The sequence below is a fragment of the Trachemys scripta genome, chromosome 11, assembly GCF_013100865.1.
Source record: "Trachemys scripta elegans isolate TJP31775 chromosome 11, CAS_Tse_1.0, whole genome shotgun sequence".
NCBI classification, from domain to species: Eukaryota; Metazoa; Chordata; order Testudines; family Emydidae; genus Trachemys; species Trachemys scripta.
The window spans coordinates 39,523,449-39,546,959 of NC_048308.1; the positions used below are offsets into that span (position 1 = coordinate 39,523,449).

Below are 23,511 nucleotides of genomic sequence, written 5' to 3' on the forward strand. Positions count from 1 at the left end.
GTTGTTTTTTAAAGTTAATTACAGTATAATTTCTTTAGTCCAAAGCACTGAGTTCATCCCTGTGCCTTTGACTGGCACGCGCCCTGAGCCCTGGTTCTTGCACCTCCAAGTGTCTGATTGGCTGCAGGGCAGCTCCTGCCTGCTCTTTCTGCGCCCTCATTGGGTGAGAGACCCAGCCAGCGGTACTTCAAAGCAGGCGCTCCCCACACTTAGGCTGAGTTTAGCCCTCCAGAGCCAGGAGTGTACTTAGTGCAACTGGAGTAAAGCGGGGAGCTAGGAGGAAATTGAACAATCTCTCCGGGCTGAGCGCAAGGCAGAGCCCCCCATTCGATCCCATCACCCAGCCAAGGGACGTGCTATGGCTACGTCTATACTTGGGGTAAGTCAGAGAAACATCTCTATACAAACGGCATGTTTTTCGTTGTAGTTTCTCGGGGGCAGGTTTGTTACCCTGGAAAAAAACTGTTGCTGTTGTATTGCAGTTTCTAGTTATAAAAATGACGATGTGCTGCAACTGAAGGGCAAACTCGATTAATGTTTCGGGGGCGTGCGGGGCTGATTTCCAATCGTACCGTTCACATGCAAGACGACTTTAGTATCAAGTTTATTTTGTTGTGAAATAAATGAACTTTTTTTTTTTTTAACTCGAGGAGGGTTATGCCAAATTGGAATGGATTTTCTCGAACCAGCCTGGTGCTTGATGCTTGCACCAAAGCCATATAGCAATATAATTCTGTTTATGTTTCTGCTGGCTCATTTTGTAAGCTCTAACCCTTGTGGCTTTAGAGCACATCGTTTTTTCGTTTCCCTGGGGATTTTTGCCTTTACAGTCGCACGTTGAAAGAGGAAAGCATTGCCATAAAGAGTCTCAAACCTCTACAAAACTCTTAAGAAATGACGTCTGTGTTATTTTAGAACATCACTGTCGGTCGTCCCCATTATGACATTATGGAGAAGTGTATCATTAAATTAAATCGGTTTGTAGCGTTTATTCAAGCACTATAGGTCCCTGAAAACAAGATAGAAATTGCATCAAGTTGGGCAGGGTGGCGTTTTCATCCAAAAGGAAAGGCTACTTTTGCAGTGTTACTTTTCGGGCAGAGACTATTTAGCCACGTTGCTGTGTTTGCGTGTGCGCTTCTCCTGGGCTCTCCAAGGCTCACGGGCTTGCTTTGTGTCTCCCTTAGGAAGAGCCAAGATTTGGAACAACTCCCCTGGCCATGCTGGCTGCGACCTGCAATAAGATCGGGAACACCAGCCCTCTGACCACTTTACCCGAGTCCAGCGCCTTCGCCAAGGGAGGCTTTCACCCCTGGAAACGCTCCACCTCCAGCTGTAACCTGGGCTCCAGTCTCTCGGGCTTCACGGTGGCCACTAGCCGGGGCTCCAGCGGACTGGCCAGCGGCACGGGCACCGCCAACAGTGCCTTCTGCTTGGCCTCCACCTCGCCCACCTCCTCGGCCTTCAGCAGCGACTACAGCGGCCTCTTCTCCAACTCGGCGGCGGCGGCGGGCGTGTCCCCGCAGGAGCCCGGCGGCCAGTCGGCCTTCATCTCCAAAGTGCACAGCTCTGCGGCCGAGAGCCTGTACCCGCGGGTGGGCATGGCGCACCCCTACGAATCGTGGTACAAGTCGGGCTTCCACTCCACCCTGGCCGCGGGAGAGGTGGCCAACGGGGCGGCCTCTTCGTGGTGGGACGTGCACACCAACCCGGGCTCCTGGCTGGAGGTGCAGAACCCCGCCGGGGGGCTCCAGAGCTCGCTGCACTCGGGCGCCCCCCAGGCCTCGCTGCACTCCCAGCTGGGCACCTACAACCCCGACTTCAGCTCGCTCACCCACTCCGCCTTCAGCTCCACGGGCCTGGGCTCCACGGCCGCCTCGCATCTGCTCTCCACCAGCCAGCACCTGCTGACCCAGGAGGGCTTCAAGCCCGTGCTGCCCTCCTACACGGACTCCAGCGCGGCGGTGGCCGCAGCCAGCGCCATGATCACGGGCGCCGCGGCCGGGGGAGGCTCAGCCCGCTCCGCCCGCAGGTACTCGGGCCGGGCCACCTGCGACTGCCCCAACTGCCAGGAGGCGGAGAGGCTGGGGCCGGCCGGGGCCAGCCTGCGGCGCAAGGGGCTGCACAGCTGCCACATCCCGGGCTGCGGCAAGGTCTACGGCAAGACCTCGCACCTGAAGGCGCATCTGCGCTGGCACACGGGCGAGCGGCCCTTCGTCTGCAACTGGCTCTTCTGCGGCAAGCGCTTCACGCGCTCGGACGAGCTGCAGCGGCACCTGCGGACTCACACGGGCGAGAAGCGCTTCGCCTGCCCCGTGTGCAACAAGCGCTTCATGCGCAGCGACCACCTGAGCAAACACATTAAAACGCACAACGGGGGCGGCGGGGGCAAAAAGGGCAGCGACAGCGACACGGACGCCAGCAACCTGGAGACCCCCCGCTCCGAGTCCCCCGACCTCATCCTGCACGAGGGGGTGACCGCTGCCCGGGGAGGCGGCGGCAAGGAATCCACCGCGGTGCCAAACGACTCGTAGGGAGCCCGGACGGAACAGCCGCCCTCTTCCCCTGCAAAGCCCAGGCCGGGGAGAGGCGAAGGAGCCGCCCCCCCACACTGCGCTCAGACTGCAGGAGCGACTGGACTAAAGCGCAGGGTCCAGGGCCAAGCCCCAGAGACACAGCCCAACCCCTCAGCCCCGCAGGACACTGACCCGGCTTCTTGAGGCAGAGCAATAGCGAGACCCAAGCCCGCACAGACTGAGCAGTGCGAAACCAACGGGACCTAAAACCGCCCGTGGTGTGGATTACTAGTCTCTAGCTCCAGCAGGTCCTGCCTGACGAAATCTAGTTACAATGACACTTTTTTTTTTAAAAAAAGGAAAGCATCCTAAAAGAGGCTTAAGGTGAGAAATTAAAGTGGAAGTCTGAGACAGTTCCTCTGTATTCCATAAACATCTGTATAAATAGGGTTCAAAAAAGATTGTGTTATCTTATTTTTCTTGTAAGCGTTGATTCTGATAGGGGGTTTATTTTTGTCTCTTTTTTGTCCTTTTTGGTGAATTCCTGAAATTCAGGAAGTTTATTTTTTTTTAAATTTCTGATGCACTTTGTGGAAGTCGGTATATATGTAAAAGCTATTTAAAATGTTGAGTTAACATTTCACTCAAACACACGTAAGTTAAGGTCATTTAAAGAATTTAAATGCGTTTATCTGTATGAAAAAATCTTGACTTAATATTTTCATTTTGGTATTATTAAAGGATTCTGAACAATATACTTACGGTTTTTGTTCTTTTTTCCCCAGCCCTTATATGGAGCAGCTTTTAATGCAAACCCTTAGTTCCTCTCCCAATGCTAGTACAGTAATACAAGTGAATGGGATTTAAAAACAAGAAATGCATTTGATGTCAGGGATCCAAATTAATCAAACATCTTAAGGCAAATTTCAATCGGGTTATGTCCTATAACTGTGTTCCCTCATTCAAACCGTCATTCCCCCGCCCCCCAAGATCTCACCCCAAATAAAGAACGTTTAAAACCTATCCGAATTTGGAAACGCAATTTATGAAAATGCCCCCAAAAAAATTTAAACTGTGCAAAGAAACTGTTTTTTAAAAAAAGTCTTTAGCCCCACAAGGCTTCCTCGGTTGGGAGATGATCTCGGGGGAATAAACCGCTAGAGTCAATACTCCGGAAAAGACATTTCATGCCTAAATGAAAATCTTGTTAAATGTTATTAATTTTGACTTAGAGCACATAGCAGCCCCCTGTGCCTTGTATTCCCTTATTAGGGATTCATGTCTTATCAAATATCTAATTAATCTCCTAGACATCATTTGTTCTGGCCAACTTTATCTCAGCTGGTCCACGGGGACAACTCCGAATATTCTCGGTGACAAAGCTCCCTTGAAGATCCTTTTAATTGTCTAAATTAACTGCACCAAATTTGCATGTCAAACGGTAAAGGGCAACCTGAGATAAAATGTAAACGTTTTAAAAGCCCCAAACTAAGCACTTGATTTGATAACTAGGCTTTTTAATGTTATGGAAGACAACTGCTCCTTTCCTTTTCAAAGACAGTTGATCTATGCAAATAGTGAATTGGAAATGCTTATGTCCCCATGCAGTCAAATGGTCCTTGCATGTTATTTGAATATCAGTGGCTCTGCTATTGAAAAGGTTCAAGGATGCTCTCTGACTTCTTTGTGATTACTCAGTGCAGCGTCTTATTCTGAAGAAAAAAAACCTCAGGAATAATTAAAGGCTGGGCTAAGGCCTGGGAACACATTTGGGACAGGAATCTCATTTAGACAGGCTCTTTCAAAATAAGGCACAGTTAAATTGACCAGAAGGCAATTATTGAAATGAAAATTATTTTCACTCCCTTTGTCTCCTGACCACCAACTTAACAGCCACAGTATTCTTTAAAAAAAAAAAAAAGAAAGAAAATGGTTAAATGAGATAATTGCGCTATTTAAAAAGAAAAAAAAGTTAATTTAGTGTAGAGTGGAGGAATAACATTTTAAGCCAGTACAAGCTAGAGAGCGCAAATAAAATCAGAAAAAGGATTGTGCTGTCAGTCACAAATCAAAGATTTTTTAATAAAAAAATTCTGCTGTGAATATTAATAGAAGGTATTTCACTTTCCCCAACACAGTCACAAAACACTAGCTGAACGTGTTCCTACATCGTTTGTTTTAAATGCACACAAGTGTAGCTCAGCGGCGGTGCTGAGGGACTGACAGAAGGAATCTTTCTGCAATTTCAATTCCTTTTAAAAACAATCTTGAGTTGATTTTTTTTCCGACCTAAATTATTCAAAAGCATCGATTATCTCCACTTTCTTTTCTCCTTTCCTGACCTATTTTTGTCTTCCTTATCCCCCCTTTTTAAACCGAGACCGCTCTGAAGATGAAGGAAAATCCTCTTGCTTTTCCACACCACCCTTTCCCTGGAGTGCCTAGAGGATCTGTATTAGATGTATTTTATTCTAGGGCAGGCGGGAGAGAGACAATGGGAGCTGGCGAGGATGACACTGGCGGGCAGATGTAAAATAAACAGTGCGCTTGCTGGGCTGCAGGACATGACTCCCCTCCTTGTCAGTTGTTGGGGTTTCCGAGGAATGCATTCTCACTGGGTGTTGGGCAGAAGTCAGCTTTGTTTTCAATCCATAATAAAACACATCAAAGGAAGCCATCCAGGTCCAGTTTCTGCCAGGCCAGGGTTACAATTCTCAGCTCAATGATCAAGGACCTCTTTGCATTGCCTTTGCCCCTTGGGGTCAGAAAACGTCCATCATTTACAGACTCCCCAGAAATGAAGAAGGGAGCAACTCTGGGCCGCAGAGCCGGTTCGTTTAACCAAGAAAATAGAAAGCATGTAACCTTTTAAAAAATAAATGGCACCATTCTTTAGTACTTGTTGGTGATAATTATATGGTCTGGGGACTACAGAACTTTTGTAGGACTGGATAAAGAACAGACAGTGAGAACCGAAAAATAATTCTGATTCACTCTTTTCAAGTACAGTTAAATGGTATTTCTATAGTGGGAGCCTGCAAACCCGGGAGCAAAAAAGAACATTGGGACACAGAGAAGCGTTTTTTTACGTGTGTCACCCTCTAATGGGAAGGGAGCCAGAGAAGTTGAAAGAGGATTTAGATTCGTTGCTGTTTCGGTCGCGTTTGAACGCGACTTTTATGACTATTAGTAATTTACATTTTGCCTGCACGGTTACCTCCAACCAGTACACGTTGTGGGACTTAGCTTCCATACTCGATCTTGTAGCTAACCCCATGAAACAAGATTTAAAGAAGACTAAAGATAAAATATCAGAGAAAACTATTGCTAAATGCCATTTGATCGCTCTGCTCCCGATTCACCGGAGATGTGGCTCCTGCCCCCCAGGGTTTATTATAGTCCTTTAAATAAATAAAAAGTAGTAAAGGTAGAATGAATATTTTTGTTTAAGGAGATAATATAGAACGCCATCTCTGTGTATGAACAGTTATTTTTTACCTTTGTTTAAATATTTCAATTGAGAGGGAAACTTTATTTATTGAAGCTCTAATTTATTTGCAGCCATTAGCTGACTTAAGAAGATTTTCTGCTACACTCCCAAAATGCAGATGAAGGAAATCTTACAGAAATCCCGCCCATTTGGGTAATTGGTACACTAAGTGTTTATTTTAAGTGAGAATAATTTAGCTACAAATTTTCTTAAGGAATAACATTCTTAACACATTAACAAAAAAAGGAAAACTCTGATTTGCTTTTATGTTTGACAGTCGCTCTTGATGCCTTTGAGATACGCTTATAACTGTGGCTCTTTGGCGCCATCTAGAGCTTCAGGAGCGCACGGCGGCACTTGCTTCGCTCCCCTCGGCACAAACCCAGAACCGCTAAGACTTTTGTGCCGGTGCAAGAAAGATCCCTGCTCATTTCGCTTGCGAGAAGGACTCAGCGCCTCGCTACGTGGCGTGCGGGTGAGCCTGGCTGGAGTCAGTTTTTACCTGTGCAAGGCTGGACATGTTGGACAGGTAAAGCTAAAATAAACGGCCCTCTGGCAGAGACTTGGATTTCAAATGTATTCGAACTCCCTACAAGGCAGATGGAAGTACCGCAACAATCCTCCTGGTCCTTCATTCCCGAGAGCAAGGGTGAACCGCCCCCAGCAGCTTTGGCTGCGGGCACAGGTCCCTCCAGCCACACGCCGAGCCTTTAGCAGCCAGGGGAGACACAAACGACGCATGTTCAAGTTAGTCCTATTGTTTCATGAGCGAACTTACCAGAGGAGGAGGGAAAAATCGAGCCAGGCTGCAGAGATCACGCACCTGAAAAAGGGACCTGGTTCGGGTCTGGGCCACCGCTCCCTCGCCCTTCCACCCCCGAGCTGGCCCGGCGCCCAAGCTAGGCAACCAACCGGCTAGGAAACATAACGGAGCCGCTTGCTCTGATCTGTAGCCCTCCTTAATTCAGTGCAATTACTTTATGGGCAGGAGCGGCCCTTTCCAATTAGTTCTATCCTCATGTCCACACGTGTATGGTTTTTAAAAGTCCACCTAATGTGCGGTTTGGGGCCTTAATCCCCAATGGGATCTGCATCTTGGTGCCACTCGGCCTTTGACTCGTGTGCAGAGCTAGGCTGGAGTTAGTATTTGGGAACTCGGTCATCCGTGACCATGCAAGGAGTAAAATAATATGTTCTTCAGTAGCATGCAGCTACCTTTGCACTGGGTAATGCGGCTGAATTTGTGTTGGTGTTTTAATACAAATCCCCAGCCCTGCCTGTTTCAGAGATGTGCTAATTACTACTTGGATAGCAGGGCGCAAAGTCCTTGTCCATTTCCTAGTACAAAGTAGGTTGCTAGAAAATTTGAAATTGCCTTTCAGCCTAAAGCTGCCTTACCTGAATGTCATAATTACAGTAATTATGTACATCCAAATTACATGCTAATTAAATTAGAATCAAATCGTTCTAAATCGAAATCAAATGAGGTAGCGAGAATTAATCAATGACAACATAAATAGAGAGCTTCCTTCAGGGATATTTATTGTAACGATCCAAGCAGGAATTTGATCTGAGTCACCTGTTTATTTACTTTCCAATTAGTAATAATTTATTTTCGTTCGCCATAAATTTCAGCGATCAGTTTTCCAAGCGCCAAGAGCTAAAGGAAAATTTGAGCAGTGTGAAAAATATGATCTAGATGTCGGTACTCCGAGTTACTCGAACACCAACAGTGCTAACTCGATCGTCATCCTAAAATTACAACAAAAATCGACCCATACTAGAAGCTGCGGAGTAGCGCCCTTGCACTTGTGGTTATTTCCCAGGGGCAAGGGCCAAGTCTCCATTTTGACCATAATGTACACTTCTGGCTAATGGGAGCACAATGGAAAACGCCCTGTTTCCCTGCTGATCACTGTCATTCCACACCTAATTAACACGTTTCCATGACAAGTTAAGCCTCTCCATTGTTACAACACAAACAGGAGGAGACGTGCCGAAATTAAAGCGGAAGACGCTTTTCACCCCTGGAATCCGCCGCGCCGTGAGCAGCTGACACGGGACGGGCCACTCACCTGTTCGCTACGCCCCGCGTGCGGGGCTACATCTCCAGAATCAGGTCGCACCACAACCACCCCGGGAAAACTCACCTCCCAGGAGCAAAGACTGACCAGGGGCTTGAACCTTGGGGCCCGTCTCTACCCCCGACTAGCAGCCCGGGGCTTGCAGTTGAGGGTGTAGACAGGGCTGCAGCCCGGGGGGACCTATTAGGAGGAGACGATTATTCTCTTCCTGGGGCACTTTATTCCCCAACACCTTGGCTTGGCTCCCGCGGGAGTGCATGGGCCGAGGGGGCGGCTCCGGGCACGCCTTCGAAGCACAGAGGTGGCCCCAGCAGCTCCAGGCTTGGCCGAGTTCCCCGGGGCGAGGGGCTCAGGTCTGACACCCCCCCCCCCCAGGTCCTTGGAGGGGCGGCCCCTCCTCTGGCGGCATTGGGGCTGCCCCGCACTGTCACAGCGGCCCGGGCTCCCACACGCCAGCGGCTTCCTGCTCTGGCTGATCACAAAGGGGCTCCTGCCTGACCACTGCAGCTCCCGTTAACACCGCGCCCTGCTGGCTCCCCAGGCGTAGCTTCCCCTCTGTGGGGACCTTCCTCTGCACGGTGCCCCGCTGCCCGGCCCTGCTGCAAGCCGCGGGGTCCCCCGGCAAGGACTCGCCTGTTTACAGCAGCGCCTCGCGGCCGAACTTCCCACAACTTTCCTTGAGGCGGGGCAAGGCGCGGTCTGCCCGCAGCCCGCGGGGACGGGCCCCGGCTAACTCCCCGCCCCAGGGATGGGATTTCGCTGGGGGGGGGGGGGGGGGCTCCCAGACATGACGGGCCCCGGCTAACACCCCGCCCGTCAGGGGGCTGCAGAACGCGGGGCGGGGAGACAGCGGGAGACTCGCCCTTTGACCCACTGACTTTGCAGCGCCAGGGCCGTAGGCATTGTTCGTGCCCCCTCCTCCATGCGATCGGCTCACGAGCGCGGATCAGCTGGCGAGCCCCCGGGCCCCTGCTCCTACCACGGAACCGAGTTACTTCCAGCCCAGAGTTCACGCGCAGCGGGAGTGCCTCCGCAGGCTGCCTAGCGCGCCTCACAGGGGAGCTGCCTTTAATGTTGCGGGTTAAGCGAATTCGCTGCCGGCTTATGCACAAGTGGTTCCCGAGGGCTGGGGACTTACCGACCAGCCATTCATCCTGCGCCCGGCGCCAGGGTTAATCCTGCCCTGCTGCAAACGGGAGATGACATCCCGGCCATTCGTGAGCCAACAGCACCTCCTCCCGGAGCTAACGCGCTAGTGTCAAATCGCGCCGTTTCCACCATCCCCTGCGCGCGCAGTAGCAGCGGGGAGATACTCCCCAGGGCGCGCAGGCGGCTCGGGGGCCTCGGGCGGGCCAATGCGCTGCAGCGTTAGGGGCCCCCGCGCGCTGGTCTGTCTGGAGCCCCGGGGCGGGAGTAGAAGGTGCCGTGGATGCCCAGGGCAGGCGCACAAGCGCGCTCCCTCCGCTCTGAGCACGAACAATGAAGGTCTGCTCGTGCCCCGCAGGGGTTGGAGGCCACGCACAAGCTGCTGCCTCCAGGCTTTCGGCAACAGGCCGCTCTGGAATCCTGGCCCCTTTGCGCTAGGTTTGCGGCACCCTGGCTGCCTCCTTTAAAAGCTCTATCTCCTGGGGTAAGCAAATCAGGCCCTTCCAAAGAGCAGGCCTGGCAAACAGAGCTGGGGCTGCTCCCAGACCCTCCCTTGGGTTTTCAGTCTGGACTGGGCTAAAGAAAATGCCAAGGGCCACAAGGCTCATCGCCTGACCCAGAGTGAATCCTTCCCCACAGCTGCCTTTGCTCGCTGCAGAAGAGCGGTTTAACTAAGAAAAATACCGGATTTCTCAACCTGCCCTATGCTGCCTCTTACCCAGTATTTCCAAGATTGCATTGCTTGTTTCTGTCTTTTCCAGGTTGCAGACAAAACAGAACAGCCAGCCGAACAGATACATACCACAGACTAATACCTGCTCCATGCACGCACAAAGGCAGTGTCAGACGCTCAGGATACACTTTACCAACTTCCTGCAAACAGAAATCAAACACACACAGCATACACAAATGCCTACTACAAATAGAGGGGCTGAGCCCTTCCTCCTTCTATGTGCACCAGAAAGTTAGCAGCTGTATTACAGCCAAGCTGCAAGGCTGGCAAGCCACTAGTACAGATCCAAGGCGCTGTCTGCCATGTGCAACAAAATACACTGTGCATTCATGGAGAGACAGACTGAGCTCTTCAGAGAGAAGAGCAGAAGCACATCCTGCTGGTTGTTATTCCTTATGCTCTTTCAAATTGGATTCAAAACACACCGTTTAAATGATGAAACAGGCTATTTCCCCAACTACCCAAACATTGGAGAGAGCAACCCTGGCTTCTACCTTGTATACAGGCTGCTATGTGGGTTTCCCCCCCCCCCAGTCTGGTGCTCAGTGTTTTACAGACTTTTTGAAACAAAGTAAATGCCACTTGGTAGCAAAGGTGCCTGGTTCTGTTGGTGCCTCACCCCCAATATTTAGGTGGATGTGCCTGAGAGTACTTTGTTAATATGCTGTGAGTCAAATGGAATATGCTTTAAAAGGTTGCATCCTACCAAGGGGCAGTCAGACTGAGTCCCAACATTTCTCCCAACAGTTTGGTTTATTTGGTTAAAGATGTTCCTCCAAATTTATCAAATCTTGCCTCTTGTCCCTTTTAAATGACAGCTTTTATTTAGGGCCCAATCCTTCCAAGTGCTGAGTGCCCTCAATTCCCATTTATATCAGCACTGCCAAGGGCCTAAGGGGTAAGCTGGTCCAAAGTATTTAAAGAAGAAAAGCCTGACATGTTTTAAAGGGTGAAAACTTTCAAACAAAGGTGTTTAAAGGTCAAATTACTTCTATAGCATTTTAACTCCATATGATATTTAAAAACTTCTGTCTGGCAGTTTTAAGATGTACAGGTGGGACAGTTTAAGAACTACAACCCTCCATTTGTTGTGAAGAGGGGAAAAACTTGCTTTCCTGAGTCTGATTGCATCATTTTATCATTTCACTGGTAACTAAAGCATTTTCTATGTTCTTAAAAACCATAAAGACACCATTCTCTTTGCAGCAAAAAAGCATGTTATTTTCCTGCCTGTGCCTTTGAAATGACTTAGGACTCTGGAAAATTAGGCGATTCATACTGCTTATAGAAAGTAACAGTTTATTAAGGTAGTTCATCCTCATGGCATATGGGGGGGGAATCCCACAAATATTAAGAAAAAATAAAAGTCAAACTGCTGCATGACAACACAAGAATGAGCATTTGCCTTAACATTCTATTGCACAGGAGATATCTTGGAAACAGCTGAAAGGGTGAATATCCTTTTCATGTCTTGAGAAATTCTTGAACAACAACAACACTGTACTGGCACATACCAATAGGGGTTCAAGATGCTTAGATAGCCCTGATTAAGTTAGACACTGCAGGAGGTCAAAAAATGTTGGCTATACACTTATGTGGAACTATGTCTGTGTTGTTTTAACAGGTGAAATTGCCCTCTTATATGAAACCTCTGAAAAAGTTTCAGTACAAAAATAATCTAATCTGAGGTCTGAAGCAGTGATTTTTTTCCTGAACTATGTCAAATAATGTTTGGCATCATTATACAAATCCTGGGACTCTTCCAAAATTACCCCCTGCCCCTCCAAAATTGTTACATCTCATAAGCAAGAAGAAATAATACTCTAAAGAATGTTAACACATCATGTACTGGTATTTTAAAAATATTTCTGAACAAAGGAAGTATAATTTACAAACAGTCTAGGGCTTGTTACACAAATACAAGAAACATTCACCAACAAAAATATTTCTACAAAAATACCATAATATTTATATCTAACTTACAAATATCCCCAAATCATGAATGGAGTTGATGCTGTTTTGAAGGACACGAGAATTTACAAGAATTGGAAAATGAAAAGTGACTTCTTGGAAGGAAAGCAATGCATGACTAAGCCCTGGTTAAAGATATTCAATGAAAAGGAAGATGTGTTTGCACTTGTTACCCATACTATCTATATTTTCTGTCTCTCTCTCTGCTTCTACTTCTGCTGTTTCTGCCTTTTTCCTTATGGTCCACTTTACTGCACTTGTCTCCACAGCTCTCTCTACATTTCTTCTCTCTGTACACATCTGTGCCGTGGCTTCTGGTTTCATTTTTCCTGTGCCACTCTTCACTGGGGCTTCGACTTGGTCTTCTTCTTATCTGCCTTTGCCTGTAATTGCTGTGACTTGTGCAAGAGCTTCTCCCCCTTCTCTCATCCTTGCTTTGGCTTCTGCTATCCCTCTCATTTCTTTCAGTTTCTCTCTTGTCTGTGCTCTGGTTTCTGCTTTTGGACTTTCTTTCACTCTCATAGGAGCTCCATTTGTTGTTCTCCCCAGAACTATCTTGTTTTAAAAGTCTACACTTCTCTCTGTCTTTGTCCTTGTTACCGTGACTACTGGAGGGTTCTTCATAAAGTTTTTCCTTCTTAGTCTTTGCCTTCCCTTCTGAATCACTGCTGTTAGCCTCTGAAAACTTGTCTTTCTTTCTTTTCTTAGAATACATCTTCTTTTGTATGGCTTTGCTGTCAGTCTCACTATCACTGCTGCTAACTGAAGTCTCACTGGAGGAGGAAGAAGAGGAGCTGATCTTATGTTTCTTGTGTTTACGTTTGCTTTTCTTCTTTTGCTGCTTTTTCTTCTTTCTATCTTTCTTCTTTTTCTTCTCCAGACGATCCAATTTCCTTTTATTTTGAAAATAAAAAAGAATAATCAAGCATTTAAAGATAGTTAAAAATGTAGCACCACTGCCTTCTTGTGCAGTCAAGACTTAAGACGATAGTACGCAGTAAACACGCAACATTTTCTTACAAAGTGTGTTGAATTTTTTGTTTCAATAAAATATTTTTAAATTTCTGATCTCAAACTAAACTGAGTATTTAAAATGTAGCTCCCCTGTAGCCCTCCCTCAGAACTACAAAGAAGTAGTTTCTAATGGACCAAATTTAGGAAGGTGAGGGTAAGAAATGTGAACTGGGCCTTACAACTGGTAGTGCAACCAGTTTGATTCTGTAATATAACAAGGAAAATTTTCAAAGGCACAAATAGCAATTAAGTGCCCAACTCCCAATGACCCTCAATGGAAGTTAGGAGCCTATCTGCTATATGTGCCTTTAAAAATCTCCCCCCAATGTTAACAGCTTTCTGGAGAATGCTATCATCTATTCAGTCATAAACAGAGGTGTAAAATGTCTAGTCAACAGTACACTGTTCTATCAGGCAAGCAAAAGTGCTCATTTTCATTTCAACTGCTTTTGTCCAGTTTTGTAATTTTAAGCCCTTGGTCACTCTTTATTTTGTTAATTCTTATCCATGAGTCAGCCACTAAATTTGACATGCTACCTAGGACTGCCTTCATTGGATTTAAAACAAATTAAGAAGTTTAAAATCACTGAGGACCTAAATACTTTGCTAAATTGGAGCATTTAAACATATACAGTAATTTAAACAGTGTGTTTGGGACATTAGAAAACCAAACAAAATTATTAAAGGTTAAATGATTGAAACCATATATATATAATTTTGTGTGTGTGTATATATATATATATTATATATATATATTTATACACACACACACACACACATATATATACACACACACACACACAAAAAATTATCCTTCATAAATAGTGTAAACTGTTTTCTTTCCTTAAAGTTAATTACATTTTTGGACCTCACAATGCTCACACAGTGCTCTTTTAACTTTTCTTTAGGTTATTATATTTAAATAATATGTGTGGTCTATCAGCCAGTGATTCAAAATTGGTTAATAAGGACACAGAAAATTAGAGAAGAAATGTAAAACCTCCTTTCTCCTTAAGCATACGAAAGCAACAAGGCAGCAGCAGAGAAAAAACAAACTTTGTTTGGGAACTACAAAAATATCCTGCGCGCCTTCTGCTGGCTAATCCTAATCCTAGGGTTTTGGTAAACTGGAACACCACCACTGATGCTGATGCACAGAAGACAGGTTACGTTTAGCTCCCTTAGGAACAAAGGAAGTATGTCAAGCTTTGCCAAGTGCAAAAATCAATAAGGAAAGAAATTTAATTTTCAATCTTGGAAGAGGGCATGGTAAACAATGGAGTATAAAATAATATTTTAAAATAGCAATTGACATTGTCCTCTGTGAACCAATGCATATACAATGTTAGAGTGTGTCACAGCATTCAAAGTTAAATATGAAATAAAAATGAAAACAAAGCCATTAGAACTGCATTACAATTGGATTACAAAATGCTGGATAAGCACGCTGCATAATACGAAGTGTAGTAGTCAAGTGTAGATTAATCTAAATTGATTTTTTTTAGTAGATGGAAAACTGTAGTTAAAAGCTATTGGCTATATATTGTTAAACTCATAGGAGTAGGTGCCATGCAACTGCGATAAAAGTACCTCAGAAGTTTCTGTTTTTGTTTAGTTGACAGTGATTTTAAAAATTCAACTTCTGGGTCATCTTCTCCTTCACTTGCAACAAATTCCTATGAAGAGAAAAAGTAATAAGATACCATATCCTTACATAAAAATAAGGTGGCATTTCAAATTCATGATTCCTATATTAAAATATTATGAACATTAAAAGGTGTGTGAGAATTTGATTTTATGTATATAAACACACACACACATACACCCCCTATATAGCAACCTTGAGAAGATAAGCAGTTAGCTTGCTACAAAGAGGGAATCTATACTGGGTTTAAAAGGAGTTGGGTGCCAGAGTACAGGAACCATATAGCACCATAATGTGAACACTATAATGTTTCCACAGGCTAAGTCATTTAGAGAAAGCTTTCTTGAGTTCTGTCTAGTGTAAGAGATGAAAGCACTGGTTGGTGGATGGGAGACTGCAAGTCCCACTGAGTCACAAAGAAATTTAGGTAAGTCACTTAACCTTTTTCTACATTAGCTTACTCATTGGAAAAATGGGTGTTCTACCCATCTACCTCACAAGTGTGTCATGATGCTTAAATTATTGTCTGTAATGTGCTATACAAAATACAATAAGTTGCAATTGTATTTTCTACCCACTACAACAACAATACTAAAAATCAGGTCAGATTTAAATTTAGGAATTTTAGAAGACCCCCCTTCCTTTCAAATTATATGCATCTGGAATATCCAATTTCTCACTCTTCACATTTTAAATTTTAATAATACATGAGCAATGAGAGGGCAGAAACTAGGACAGAAGTTCTCCATATGTGACTTTTCTAAAAAACTGGTGAGAACTTTGCAACACATTTAACACTATCCCATAAACTAGATTGTCTCCTGAGTACATAATTTCCTGTAAAGGCAAAGAGTGCTGCTTATGTATATAAAAAGGGACACAAGCAATTGTCTGTTTACTCAGGCTTTTTAGGAAGGGTTACGAGGTACGGTCCAGTCCCTGCTCTGCAAGTCCCCATCCCCACCCCCGCCACTTGGTTGCCCGGTGGTTCAGTTATCTTGCTATGTGAGTGAAATTGCTTTATGGTGGGCTTGCTATTTTGGATAGTGTATATAAATTGCGTACTTCACATTTTTGTTAAAGCACCTACAAATCTGAATAGGCACTATATGAAAGTCTAAATAAATACAATTATATATTTAAAGTCTTGTAAATAAAAATTATATAATAAAAATAAATTAAGATAAAAAGCTTTAAATAGAGAGTTATTTTTTGCATGCTTTCCTCTGGTTTCATCCAAAGCCAGTTCAGGGGTAAGGCTGCAGGCAGCAAGTATCACATCAGATGTATGTTGCAGGTGCCCAAATCATCCCCTCTGGGAGATATTCAATTTCTAGTCATCCAGGGGAGACATTTAATTTATTAAACTGTGGCCTTAAAAAAAAAATCATTTCAGATTTGTCACTTTGGCTAAAACTAAGCAGCAAAACACAATAAGTTTCAAGATATTTTCCACTGCTGGATCTATCCAGCTTTCCTATGGATATGCATATTGGAAAAATGTTAAGTCGCAATTCACAAGCAATCACATTTAGATTTACAGACATTTTCAGCTTACTGATAAAAAGATCATTACCTGTGATGGATCATTTGCGGTCAAGTTTCTCCCCAGTACATTTTGTTTCAGTGCAAACCCACTGTTTCTCATCTCCGCTATTAGCTCTGAGGGGTGCATTGATGGCCCTGTTCACAAAAATCACAGTTTGAATGTATCATTTATATCTCTCTACCTTTTTTGGACTCCACAGTAGGAATTCAGTTGAAGCTTTGTTAAGTAAAATCACAGCTAAATCAACTCAATAATCTTCTGCTGAGCAAATAATCAGATATGATTTTCTAAAACAGCAGTCTGGAGATTCAGAATAGAAAATAATTGCATTTTTCTTTAAGTGCAAGGGGATTCTCTTCTTATGTAACTTTGTCATGTTGAAAACAATATATTTAGGTATTGTCTGGTTGTATGCTTTTGACTGTAGTACAAAAAATATAGGAAGCCTAGAACAGCCATATTAACTTCAAGATTTTTTAATACTTCCTCTCTCCAAAAGCAATAAGAAACCACACTTTTAAGAGGACATTGTAGCATTTTTCATAATCATACAATACACATTTTAAAACTTTCCCATACATTTTTTATGATTTAGTAATTGGACTTTTCTGAAATAATTTGTAAAGAATGCCCTGTACCAAAGACTGTTTTTCTTCTAAAATATAATCGAGACCAGAGGTACATAATATGCATGTACTGATCACCTTGTTTACATTTTCTTTCAGTTTTGTTTTTTTAGTTTTAAATACTGACTGAGGAGAGTGTCAATGTGAGTTCTAACTCCTCAGCATTTCTGTGCATACTTGTCACTGTACAGATCAGAGACGGGGCGACTATGCCATACCAAAAAGGCTATCTACAGCCGCAAACAAAACATATAATTATTGCCTGTGAAAGAGCTGTTATGATTTATTAGGTAAAAGGTAGATGAATCATACCGATACAGGCCATTCACCAGTAATTCAACATATGTAGCATCTCAGTATGCCATCAAACCTTAAAGAAATTTACTAATGTAATATATTTTAATTACACAATCTGTAATATCAGATTAACAATTGGATGCAAAGAGGAAAGATATTGCTCTTCAAGTTTGTCTGAAACAGTGTCTATGCTGGATACCTTTTGACTGGCATTTTCAGAGAGATGTAATACCTGAAATGGCAGACATACTCTGCAGCATAATTAGGTGCCAGTGAGACAAATGGGCCAGCAGATGATGACCTCAGAGCCAGCCCTAGGAGGGGTAGGTGTGAGCAGACCAGAGAGAGCATAATCTGGTCAAGATTCAGAAGGGATTTATAGGTCAAGAGCAGCATCTTGAGTCTAATTCTGAATGTGACAGGCAGAGAGAGTGTAACCGAGTCAGAACTGCTGCTGTAACCTTGCTCCGCTTATCCATATCTGCTCCTGATGCATTATCCTGGTACCTGCTTATACCAGATGGAAACCTAGCAACAGAATTTGGTACCAGCTGAAGTTTTAATGATGCATACAGGGAAACAAACAAAAAGGGCATTACAATAGCCTAAACAGGGCAAAACAATGACCTCAAAATGGGGGAGAGAAAGGCAGACACACCAGGGCAACAGACATGAAAAGGCAGATGGCAAATTTCACCATAGCAGAGAAATCAAAATGTTTAATCAGACTAAAGCCCAGGAGGACACTTCTAGGCTAGCAAACATGAAATGTGGCTATGGAAGAGAGATACCAACTGACAGAATAAAATAGTAATTCTAGAACTTCTGCCTTCTTCAGGATCTCACAACATTTTACGCACATTAATGAATTAAAACTAGTTATCCCCAGTCAGCAGATGGGAGAAACTGAGACACAGCAAATATAGGTAACTTGTCCAAATTTTCGCCAAAGGAGGGTGGGGAGAGAATAAATGCAAATACTATTTTGTTTTTTATTATATAAAAAAGTCTGAAAGATTCTTAAGATTTTTTTCCGCTGTTTTCCTTCTTTTGCTGTAGAAATATAAGCAATTCCAAATCTTTGTCTTTCCTATTTTTGCTGGAGAACTAATGAGCTAGAGTGGGCGCTCTCTGAGCCATCCACTCACAGGCTCCATAGGGCTATTCAGCCTTTTGCAAAGAGATCTCATCTCCCAATTCCTCACATGGCATTTGAAGTTAAATAGGTGTTAAGGGAAAAAAGAAAAAGGGCAAAAAAAATCCAGTTTTGAACAATCTGACTAAATATCACTGTAATTCTTTTGGTGCTTGTGATATCATGATTTTACTAGTTACCTAGCCATCCATAAAATAGCCTGCTAGAGCTCCATGTTTGTTAGCTCAGTTGCTGTAAAGTGGCCACAGAACTGGTTTGCCTGACTCCCCCAAGGAATATCCTCTTAAGGGGCTTTTCTGACAGCACAAACCTAGTAGCATGATGCCTTTGGCACAGGGGCATGTCAGAGATGGGGAGCAGAGATGTGGCTGAGCTCAAAGCACTCCAACTATTCTCTAGACTGGCAGAGGGGCCATAGGAGGTTGTTCAAAATTGTCATTAGTCAGAGTAGTCTTTGGGGGGTAGCTGTCTTATGCTACAGATATGCTCAGGATCTGAGAGGTGCAACAGAGAATTACAGCCCTCTTTCCCTCTCATCTCCTTGATCTCTCTGCTTAACTTGTGCCTTCTAAGTACTCCTCCTGGGGGACCTTTGCACCACTGCACACATGCAGAATTCATGTCTGGTGCAAAAAAAAAAAAAAAAAAAAAAAAAAATTCCAGAAAAAAATACATTCTGCCCAAGAAGTGCTGAAGTTCTACCTTTCACCCACCACAGGCCGCTGTGGCCCCAGAACAGCCAGCAGCATTCATCACAGCACCTTGCCCGCAGAGCCAGGTTAGGACAGACAGAGTGGGGCACACAGGGCTGCTGGGGGATCCTAGGCTGGGCTTCAGAAGGGCTAGTGGGGGGGAAACAGATGGGGAGTGCACTCATGAGCTAGTGGGGTGACAGCAATGAGCCAGGCGCTGAATGGGAGGGGTGCTGCAGGGCCACATGGGGGTGGAGGGGGAGTGCAGGGACATGGGCAGATGTGCCTGACTGAATGGGAGAGGCTTGGGATGGGGGGAGGCTCCCCAACTACCTAATAATTCCTCCCTTCTCTCCCCCCCAAAAAATCCTGTTCCATACTTCTCTCACCCACACCAAGCAACCCTCCAGGTTCACTTCCACGGTCCTTCCCCCTCCCTCAGCTCCTCCGTTACCCCTGACTCCTCCAAGCCTTTGCACTGCTTCTGAGGAGTGCAGGAAATGTGTTTCCGTATTGTAGTTCAAATGAATTACAATAAGTTCTGCATTAATATGCCTAGTAAGGAATCTATTTGTCAAAAAAACATTACTTGCATTTTTTTTGTCTGTACTACGACATACATGCTGACATATTTTGAAATAAATTACCAAAATAATTGAAACTGGTGTGATTACATTGTGTTATTTTGACAAATAAAATAGGCAAATTTTTGCAGAGTTTTTCAAATACTGTGCGAAGAATTTTGAATGTTTTGGTGCAGAATTCCCCAGGGTGTAGAGAGGTACAATTCAGAAGTGGGGACAGAGTCTTCCAAGAATAAACTTGTTTAGTTTTAAAATAGCTCTCTGGCCTACTTTGCATATAATAATTGAAAAGAAAGCACACTATTTTCTTCTTTGCATAAAAAGCTTATGGGAATCTATCCTACTATTGATTTTTGTACAAAGCTCCAATTGACTTTGGTTGGAATTTAAAGCCAGATTTGTTACTTCAGTGACTGCTAAGAATCAGACAAACCCCAAACTGTATTTAAACATCTCTGTTCTCTCAAAGCATGAGAAAACTAACTGTATTCAGCAAGTTCTGAAGTTTGCTGGGAAAAATAAGACCCAGTGGAAGGTAAACCTGAAAAGAAAATGAATTAGACTAGTAAGAGATGTAGACAATTTCTACTTTTTTTGTTTTTTAAAAAGAAATTATGGAGCCATGCTCATAGCTCCACCAATCTAATACTTTAGGTTGGAACCAGGTTCTACTAGAATTGTAAGCGCTTAAAGGAGGTAAGCAACATTAGACCTGTAGGTGTGTTACATTGAAGTTACATCAAAGGTGCCTACAGCATATGGAAAGGTTCCCTTTTTTAGTCTGTATAAATTGAAACATATCAAATAAACATGATCCTTATTTTTAGACTCCACATAATTCTGGTTAGCGAAACTGGCTTGACTTGAAATTGACAGGTTTGCTCAGAAGACAAAGGAAAATTTTCTGCAAACTTTGAAGAAAACTGGTCAAACCAAGTTATAAGTCTGTAAAAAATTATTCATTTGGAATTTTGACAAGTGTAACAGAGTTCTAGATCCCATTAGCTCCAAAATGTCTGGTTAGTACCCCTTGAAATTTCCCATATATTTAAATCTACTGCAAACTTGTGCTCAGGCTATCTTTGAAGAAATTGCTCTGAAATTACAAAATGTTATTAACGATGGTTGTATTTCTGATGAAAAGTTATAGCATGCATATGACAGACAGAGTGAAACAGGATGCAGGGCCGGCTCCAGGCACCAGCCCACCAAGCTTGTGCTTGGGGCGGCATCTGGAGGGGGGCGGCGCGGTGCTCCGGCTCTGGCCGCCGGGGAGAGCGGGGCCACGGCCGGGGCTCGCCGCCCTCCCCCCGGCGCTCTGGCCGCCGGGGACAGCAGAGCCCCAGGCGGGCTCGCCACCCTCCCCCCGGCCGCCGGGGACAGCGGAGCCGCAGCGGGCTTGCCGCCCGCCGCCCTCCCCCTGGCGCTCTGGCCGCCGGGGACAGCGGAGCCCCGACTGGGACTCACCGCCGGGGAGCGCGGAGCCCCGACTGGGACTCGCCGCCCTCCCCCCGGCGCTCTGGCCGCCCTCCCCTGCCGCGCTGGGGGGGCGGGGGGGAAGGGGCGGCCGGCCGGAGGCTTTTTTGCCTGGGGCGGCAAAAAAGCCAGAGCCGGCCCTGACAGGATGCCAGATGTTATGACCCTGGATGGAAATGCAGAACTATTTTGCTGATTGAGCTGTGTGGCTCGAGGAGGTGAATTTCATTAGAACCAACTAAGGAAGAAAAAAAGAAAAGCTGAGTTATTCTTTAAAATGATAGAGCTAAGAGGAGGACAGGAAATCTCGTAGAGGGAAGTCCTGGGGATAAAACTGAAAAGAAGCTTGAGTGAGGGTTAACAGAAAACTGTAAATAGAGTCCTGCCTTGAAGTTTTCTTACATATGTTATGTTTCTAAAGCTGCAGAATAAAAGCATACCCCAGGAACAGGGATAAATTCTCAACAAGCCCCTGCTGTGCAGCTGTACTGTGTTGTGGGGGGGAATGGTGTGGATCCTCACTCATTCACAGTGAGTATATCACCCAATAATGGCTGGTTGCAGTAAGTATAAGAATCCTCTCTGTAGCTGCCAGGTAATGGAGAGATTGTTCTGTCTTAGAGGCCTATATTTTTTGGATCTGTAGACTTGGTTCTAGTTCAGGTGCTGGTGATGTATTTATTTAGTAATTTGCAGCTGTGAGAACCAAAGGCTAATTAAGTGGAGCTTGTCAGGCTTCTGCGTTGACTGGTAGGTATCCTGCCAGGTCCTCAAATGGTCTGGACATATGTTGCTAATTGCAAGAATTGTGAGACTCAGTATCAGTTTTATAAATTTTATTGAAACAAAAATAAAATGTAACCAAAACTAAGCTACTATTAATAATATTAAATGAACTAGGATCTATGTTTGTACAGTGCCTAGCACAATGGAGTCCTGGTCCATGACTAGGGTTCCTGGGAGCTACAGTAATACATAAGGAGGGGAAAAAAAAAAAAAGAAAAAAAAAGCAAGCAACAACTATCAAATCAATATCAAAATCAACAAATTGAGTGACTATTGAAAAGGGGTCCTAGCAATCAGCTGTTTTTAAAGGATTTTTATGTCTAACTTTCCATAAACTGGTGATGCAGGACCTTTACACCCAACTTCCATGCCAACTTCCTCCAAAGTGGTCATTTGTATCCAGATTTTTGATATAGTTTGAGGAATTGCTGATGTCAGTCTCTGGTACGCAAACATCAAATATATTTTAAATTGCTGATTTAAGTGGAACTTTTCCAAGTTGATGATCACTAAGGATGGCCTAATTCAGATGTAATTGGATCAAGTTGCATGGCTCCAAAATAGCTTTTACACTGGACTTGCCCAAAGACCTTGGGGGAAGATGTTGCAAGAAGGAGTGAGTGAAGCTCACCAACCATAAGAATCAAGGGTAAAGCTGACACCCTTAGTCTTTCAGGTCGACAAGCTACCTGAGGGGTAAGAGTGACGTTCCAGATCCTATAAGGCCAGCAACTTTGACGAGAGGAAGTCACAAGCACCAACAAAGAGGCCGCTCCAGCCTTTGATCAGTCTCCCTGCACCCAAAGAAGGTCTGCTAGCGAGAAGCACTGTGCTAGCAAAATATCACTGTTTGGCTCCTTAACTGTAGATTCAGCTCCTACTCAGAGAGTCAGATATCCCATAAAGTCCACATGGGGAAGGTGTCTGGAAACAGCCCTAACTTTTGTCTCGTGAAATTACTCATTAAAGTGTGGTTGATGTTTAAAAATCCTGAGACTTGAGATTGTCACCTGTAACTTCAAATATAGCTGTTGCTAGAGTAGTTAAAACTGTAGCATGAACAGAATCAATCTTATGGTCACTAGTGACTACCAAAAACGGCACTTTGTTATTTCTCCTATCTGCTCTTGATGCATTGTCTTGATTATGCCTGGCTAGTTGATTGACAAAAGCTTTCATTTCTGTCAGCACTGCAGAAGACCAAGCTGAGTTATTCTGCTGCGTGCAATCAATTAAGTTACCAACTAAGTTTTGATTCTAGACTCCTATTGAAAGTGTTGAGATAAGAGGCAGTGAAAGCATAACTCATTCCCACCAGAGGCAGGGGCAGATTACAGTAACTGATTTTCAGACATCATGTTATGCTTGCACAGTAGTGGCATTTACTGAATATTGATTCATAACAGACAATTTGATAGGGAAGTCACTGATCATAGGCTAACAGGTGTCATTTTACAGTCACTTTTCTAACATTAGCCACATTTTAGTGCACCCCAGTTGTTTGCATATATTGCAGATTTTACCAAAGCACAGATTGTTTAGATTAGAGATGGACCAAGAAATTCAGATCCAAACCCTTCCTCAAGTTTGGGCATGAACATTGCACAGATCCAGAGTGCCGAACTAGAAAGAGACCAGCAATGGCAAACAGTGTGGCAATGCTGACTTCACACAGGTGAAGGGAGCTGGAATGGGGGTTCTGGTTTGGGACAGTTTCTAATTTAAATGTGTGTTCTTTTTACTCTA

General features: G+C 44.4%; 2 protein-coding genes across 3 annotated transcripts in view; one reads left to right on the plus strand and one right to left on the minus strand.

Annotated features, from left to right (window-relative positions):
* Positions 1-232: 232 nt before the first annotated feature.
* On the plus strand, positions 233-3,240 carry SP9 (Sp9 transcription factor). Its single transcript, XM_034786060.1, has 2 exons — positions 233-379; positions 1,188-3,240. The coding sequence occupies exons 1-2, from the start codon at positions 359-361 to the stop codon at positions 2,532-2,534; spliced, it is 1,368 nt and encodes a 455-aa protein (XP_034641951.1). The 5' UTR covers positions 233-358; the 3' UTR covers positions 2,535-3,240.
* Positions 3,241-11,240: 8,000 nt separating this feature from the next.
* CIR1 (corepressor interacting with RBPJ, CIR1) overlaps positions 11,241-23,511 on the minus strand; it is a 35,535-nt gene continuing 23,264 nt past the window's right edge. For both annotated transcript variants that reach the window (XM_034785990.1, XM_034785989.1), the window contains exons 8-10: positions 16,176-16,282; positions 14,545-14,630; positions 11,241-12,833 (exon numbers count right to left, since the gene is read on the minus strand). In XM_034785990.1, the coding sequence (XP_034641881.1) occupies positions 12,119-12,833; positions 14,545-14,630; positions 16,176-16,282 (908 nt within the window). In that variant the 3' untranslated portion in view covers positions 11,241-12,118. The remainder of the gene's footprint in view (positions 12,834-14,544; positions 14,631-16,175; positions 16,283-23,511) is intronic.